The 5,539-nt window shown below is 46.7% G+C and overlaps 3 protein-coding genes across 3 annotated transcripts; all 3 read right to left on the minus strand.

The window, feature by feature from the left end:
* Positions 1-146: 146 nt before the first annotated feature.
* On the minus strand, positions 147-949 carry UREG_07926 (uncharacterized protein; the record flags this gene model as incomplete). The annotated part of the gene is made up of 4 exons (XM_002582193.1): positions 147-178; positions 435-458; positions 628-733; positions 785-949. 4 exons carry the CDS (start codon positions 947-949, stop codon positions 147-149), a joined length of 327 nt encoding a protein of 108 aa, XP_002582239.1.
* A 1,896-nt stretch (positions 950-2,845) lies between these two features.
* UREG_07927 (uncharacterized protein) lies at positions 2,846-4,091 on the minus strand (the record flags this gene model as incomplete). The annotated part of the gene is made up of 2 exons (XM_002582194.1): positions 2,846-3,665; positions 3,904-4,091. 2 exons carry the CDS (start codon positions 4,089-4,091, stop codon positions 2,846-2,848), a joined length of 1,008 nt encoding a protein of 335 aa, XP_002582240.1.
* A 731-nt stretch (positions 4,092-4,822) lies between these two features.
* On the minus strand, positions 4,823-5,119 carry UREG_07928 (uncharacterized protein; the record flags this gene model as incomplete). The annotated part of the gene is made up of 1 exon (XM_002582195.1): positions 4,823-5,119. The coding sequence occupies one exon, from the start codon at positions 5,117-5,119 to the stop codon at positions 4,823-4,825; it is 297 nt and encodes a 98-aa protein (XP_002582241.1).
* Between the last annotated feature and the right edge of the window lie 420 nt (positions 5,120-5,539).

Below are 5,539 nucleotides of genomic sequence, written 5' to 3' on the forward strand. Positions count from 1 at the left end.
TTCGTCTGTTCTCTGAGAATCCTTCTTCTGCCGTCTTCTGGGCCTTACTGATAGTTATAGGTGCTCAACCCGTTCAAAAGTATGCACGGCTCTCCCAGTCTAAACAAAGTTGTCAAGCTTTTATAGACCGCTTAGGAGGAGCCCAACTACCCATCTTTCGGGATGGGTTTATACCGTACTGTATACCATGTATTATCATGATTTTGGCAGGGGAAAGAATTGAGTAAGCGTGACTCCGAATCTCCAGTTGAGAAAACATGCTTATCGAGCATGTAGGCTGTCGGATATATGTTCTTGTCTTGGCTACGACTTTGCTCTTGTCTCTACTATATACAAACACTATAAGTGTCTCGACTCTTTGAATTTCAACCCATTTTTACATGCGCGGGTTGGCGGTGTTTCGCGGAATTCTTTGAACTTCAACCCCTTCTTACATGCGCAAGCCGGTACACCTGTATCTATTGATCCGTTTCCGCGTACATGATGAATTTACGCATTCTCATTTATCAGACAGCTCCCTGGATTTATCAGGAGGAACGGCGAAAACGGCCTCGAAACTCGGTTTAATAGATACGGGGCCATCAATTGTTCTGACCATACCATATTTCAACAACCCCCCCGGCTCACTGTGCGCAGCTGGCGATAATAGCCGAATGAGAAAAAGCTTAACAGCACCAGGCAGCTTTTCCCAATGAAGGGATGTCTGAAATCTCCAAACAGTAAATTTCCAGCCCTGTAGACTCTGTTCAGCGTACTGAAGATACCGAGTGAAGAGCATGCATACCTCAAGGCCAGATGCTTTCAGTATTGGCGTGACATATGGCTCAACCGCTTCGTGTTTGTATTTTCGATTACCCCCATCATCCTCTTCATATGCGGCTTCGTGGAGGCTATTTCGTAGATTTTCTAGGTGTTTTCTGGCATCATCGGTCAGCGGGGCGTCGGACATGTCTGATTTTGGAAGCAGGATGCAGAATGCTTGATGTTAGGGCAGATCTCCTTTGTTAGCAGAACGCGCTACCCTACAATTGCAACACCAGCAAATGAAAAGCAACAAGCAGCACTAACCAAATTCGCTGCCTAGGGAACTTATAGATATCTGGTCAGGGTATGATGAATACCTCTAAAGGTTGATAGGAATCTCAATGTCATTAAACGAATGCGGAAAGAAAAGAAAAAAAAAAAAAAAAAAAAGAGACATGGATCTATGGCAGGGCAATGGAGGGCTTCGGATTAAGTCACTACTGAGCACAAGCTGCCTTATGACCAACCTGGACGTCGAAATGTGTAAAGCTGTAGGACCGTTAGGTTGACTGATGAAGAGCATGAGACCCAAAAGGAAAACTGCACACCCCGCTTCTTGGTGGAGAGGGGCAATGACATCAACCCAACACTACATTACACCCCGCGGGTCCCGACTGAGATAAAATTCAAGTCATGTGTATACGTCACGTGGGTTTTAGTTTCCACGCATTTTCAGGGCTTCATTGAGATGAAATGTCCTACAATGATGCACAGTTGTCATTTTTAGCCTGTTCACATGAAGAAGCTACTTCATGGAGAGGCGAAGCCGCTACCGACTATGTTTCAAATTCCGGGCCGCTCCGTTAGCCTGCAGAAAGACATATGCATTGGCTAGTATACTGATCATATACGGCCCACACGCATGAACAGTCCTTAGACCAATGACTTGAGTAACTTGAATGAATTGTTATCTTGTGTCTATGATTTGAGGCAGGTGAAGGAGCATGCGCCGCAATTCACCTTGGCACCGAAAGGGAATCCTGATTAATGAAACATCATGAAAACGACAAAATCTCTCAGGGTAGAATACTCTTACCTGTCGGCCATTAAGCTTTATTTCCACCAAAATATCTAGCATATCTAGCTCCGTCTCGTCTATTTTGGTTCCCGCCGCGTTTAGAAAGTTAAGAAAGATGCTCCTTCTTGCGGCAGGTGTCAAGTCGTGGTATTTTAGAGTAAGGTGAACTCAGTCCAGAATCGCGGCATCAAAGTCACCCACGAGGTTGGTCGTAAGGAAAAACGTTCCGTCATAATACTCAGGGAGACGAAGAAATAATGCCATGCCCGGACCCCTTTCCCGGTACCTAGATAGAACCACGATGGGATTAGATCAAGCCCGGCATTGCAGTTCAATTACATTATGGCAGGAGCGACAAAAGTGCCTAACCATATGCACCACGGATAAGGTCTTGTCCTTTCTCACTGAGGAATTATCAACATGTCTCGGATTGCACATCACTCAGAATTTGTGCATAAAGCCCCTTCAATGGGGATGGGGAGACTGAAGGTGATGGACGGTATTTTGGACCTTAGGGTTTTGGTATTTCCCCCGCGTTATTCGAATCGGAGGGGGATAAAATGTTTCCTATGTGATGGTGAATATATTTATCAAGGAAAGCACAGGGGCGCATACCAATTAGGGCTCTGCGAGAATGAACACAGTTCATATAATAATTCATGGTCAAGGCTCCAGGACAACCTAATTCATGTGAACCTGATACATACTAAAATGGAAGTTAAAAAAATGAGTCCTCAAAATCCCCCACCGCTCTGCAGCAAGCCGCACAAAATGTGGTTTTTGATCATCCCGGAAACTGAAGGGGGAAGTTCACATAGACACCCAGATCATAATATCGCTCCCCTACTACTGGGTTTTGGCTTCGCGGAGAGTGATGGAAAAATAATGAGAATTGGAGCCTATAGGGCGAGATTTGAAAAACGAGATACCCGGAGCGCTCCAAATATTATAAATCAGCCCTTCCAGTGTAGAAAAGATAATAATAAAAATAGTAAAAATTTTTGCAGTATGGTATCTAATAGTTTAATCAGTCGTTCCGGACGGATTTTGCGGCATACCGGATCCATCGGCCCCAAGCTGGTAGCCGGCACCGTAGCGCCCTTGAAAGCTGGCTGTCTTCGAATCAATCCCAACCGTGGTGTCCGAGGCGTTGTGGGCGCGGTCTCGCGAGAGCCGCTGCAAAGCGTCATCAGACATCTGACCGAGCCATTGAGCCGACCTAGCCCCGGTCGTTATTCGTTTTGCAGAAATTAGATCCCCCAAGGTTGATACAATCAGTTGGTGGGCATCGTCTGCTGAGATAACATCCTCAAAGACATTCATTCTGAGGCCTTGCGTCTGCGCTGACACCTCATTGCAGATTGCAAGGCATTGCTTGAGACCGTCTCTCTCAGCTTGAACTTTTCTCATGTTGTCGGCATCTTCATCGGATAACTTGACTTCTAATGACATAATTTTCTCTAGCCTGTTGCCCAACTCCTCCGATCGTTTTCCAATCTCAGTGGATAAAGCAGTAAGCTTGTCCTTACACTCTTTCAATGTTTCGACAGTAGCACGTTGAGAAGCTGACGAGGAAGGGACGCCCCTGAGATCGTGGCTTTGGACTGTGTCGATATAGTCTCCAACCCGAGTGCAGATCTCAATGCACTTTCTCGTGGTTTCCCTTTCCTCTTGGATTTTCGCCCACTCCGTGCTTCCGTTCTCCGATTCTCCCCCTCGTTGTACAGGAAAGGCTTGAAGCCTGCTCTCAATCTCAGCCAGGTGTTCTTCGAGGTCGGACGTTGTATCCGCAATCAGTTTCTTATACTCATTAAGAACATTGGTTGTAACGGTGGCTTTACGACTACAGCGGTATTGTTAGGTCAGTCTTAATGGTGAATCTGTCGGAAAACTCACATGGTGACTCCGCCGATGGCGACATTAATTGTAGATTTATAGCCCGAGAGCATTAATCTGAACCGCGATATATCGTCGCCCATATACGTTAACTTGGCCCAGTCACGGAAGCTGGTCCTTGACCCACTAGAGTTGGCTGTGCATTTGTCGATGATCTCGTCAAAACGCTACAAGCCTGGCCACACCGGAGTAAGGGGAGCTTAAGTGATTCAAGGTCCGTATCAGTCTCCAGCGCAAGCTGCTGAAAGGAAATTAGGACCTGTTCGAGAGACTCAAGTTCTTCCTTAAGCTCACGGATAGACCTCTTGTTCGTGCGAAAACTCTCCACAGTCCGGTAGAGAGAACTTGTTGACTTAAGAGCGAATCCTACCATTGTTAGAAGCCCGGAAGTCAGAGATATCGGTTCAGCCATCGCTCAGCATTAGAGTCCACAAGCATCCAAATGGTGTGTGAGTACCGAATATAATGACGTTAATAACCATAAGAAATGCGGGAATAAAAACATTCTTTTGGGCTGCGAGAAACAAATTGATTCTCAGCCACCCAAGGCTAACCTAACACGGCATAGCCCGCCCTCCTAACGGGCTTTAATTGACCCGAGGCAAGCGTACAAAGTCCTCGTTCTAGATTGCGGGCGCTTTGCCCAGAACCAGTTCATCGTACAAGTCTTCATAGGCATATAGTCGGAGCGCCTGTAGGGGGGCGAAATCAACAAAGATGTCATGGATTTCTTTCTATTCACAATGTGCTTGCTATCCGCTAGACTTTGACGACTGATGTGGTATCCACATCGACTCTGAAGCGCAGGAGCGTTTGATAACGTGGGAGACAGTGGATTGGTTTGCTATGACTTGTGATGGTTTCTATTTGATTGAGCATCCGGGCCATAAGCGTATACTGGAGGCTGTAGTGCCATATCAACAATGCAATGATTATCGTTCTTGACTCAGTCCAACTATAGCAGAGAATCTGTATCTGCAAGAAATTGTCGCAGAGTGTCACCCAAGTTGTCCTTCCTAAGCCAAGTACATTCCAGTTCCAAGCTCATAATTCACCTGTTCCACATCATTCTGTAGCACCAACCAGCATGCAATTAAGAAGCCTTCAAGTTGTGTCTAAGCCTGTCGAGTTCCTAATGATTGACACATCTCTTTGGATGTTCTCCGTGCACTTGGCTGTGTTTTGAACGTGGTGCAGGATTTCGCGTAATGCAGGCTGCTGCTGCACCTTTCCTGCGAGTGCAACGGTGCATGAGACGAATTGCTGAACTATTTTCCATGGTATTTGGTCGAGTCTGCCTTTTTCCACGTCCTGTAGTTGGTGGCATGCTTCGCGAAGATATGCGGCGTGCTCGTTGATAGGCCCGGGTCCGTTGCCTATCTGCCGCTGCTCTGGCGCCATTACCCGAAATAAACGTGTCTTCACGCGTTAATCGAGGTAATAGCCAACGGGAATGCAGGTAGACTGTGTGGCATACAAAATCTGACGCGTTTTCAAGATTTTATTCTGAGCTGCTGGTGGTGTTTCCGTAGACAGTCATAGTTCGTGGTCCATGTAGATAAAATGCTGGGAGCTGCGGAATGGATGCATTCCATCAGTGACCAGGTCTGGTTGTTTAAATTGGTGCATTCCTCTCTATCCTCAAGATCTTGGTGCAATGTTGCGGGAAGGGACTGCCAACATCTGGGGGTGGCGCCACATCGACCAACCGCGGAAATGCTGGCTGATATCCCCGCGTGGTGTTAGGCTGATGGCATTCCCGAACAGATCAAGTTTGGGTGGACCAAGTGCGAGTTCACAGCAGGGTTCATCTGGTAGAGA

Source organism: Uncinocarpus reesii, genomic scaffold, assembly GCF_000003515.1.
Source record: "Uncinocarpus reesii 1704 scaffold_6 genomic scaffold, whole genome shotgun sequence".
Lineage (NCBI taxonomy): Eukaryota > Fungi > Ascomycota > Eurotiomycetes > Onygenales > Onygenaceae > Uncinocarpus > Uncinocarpus reesii.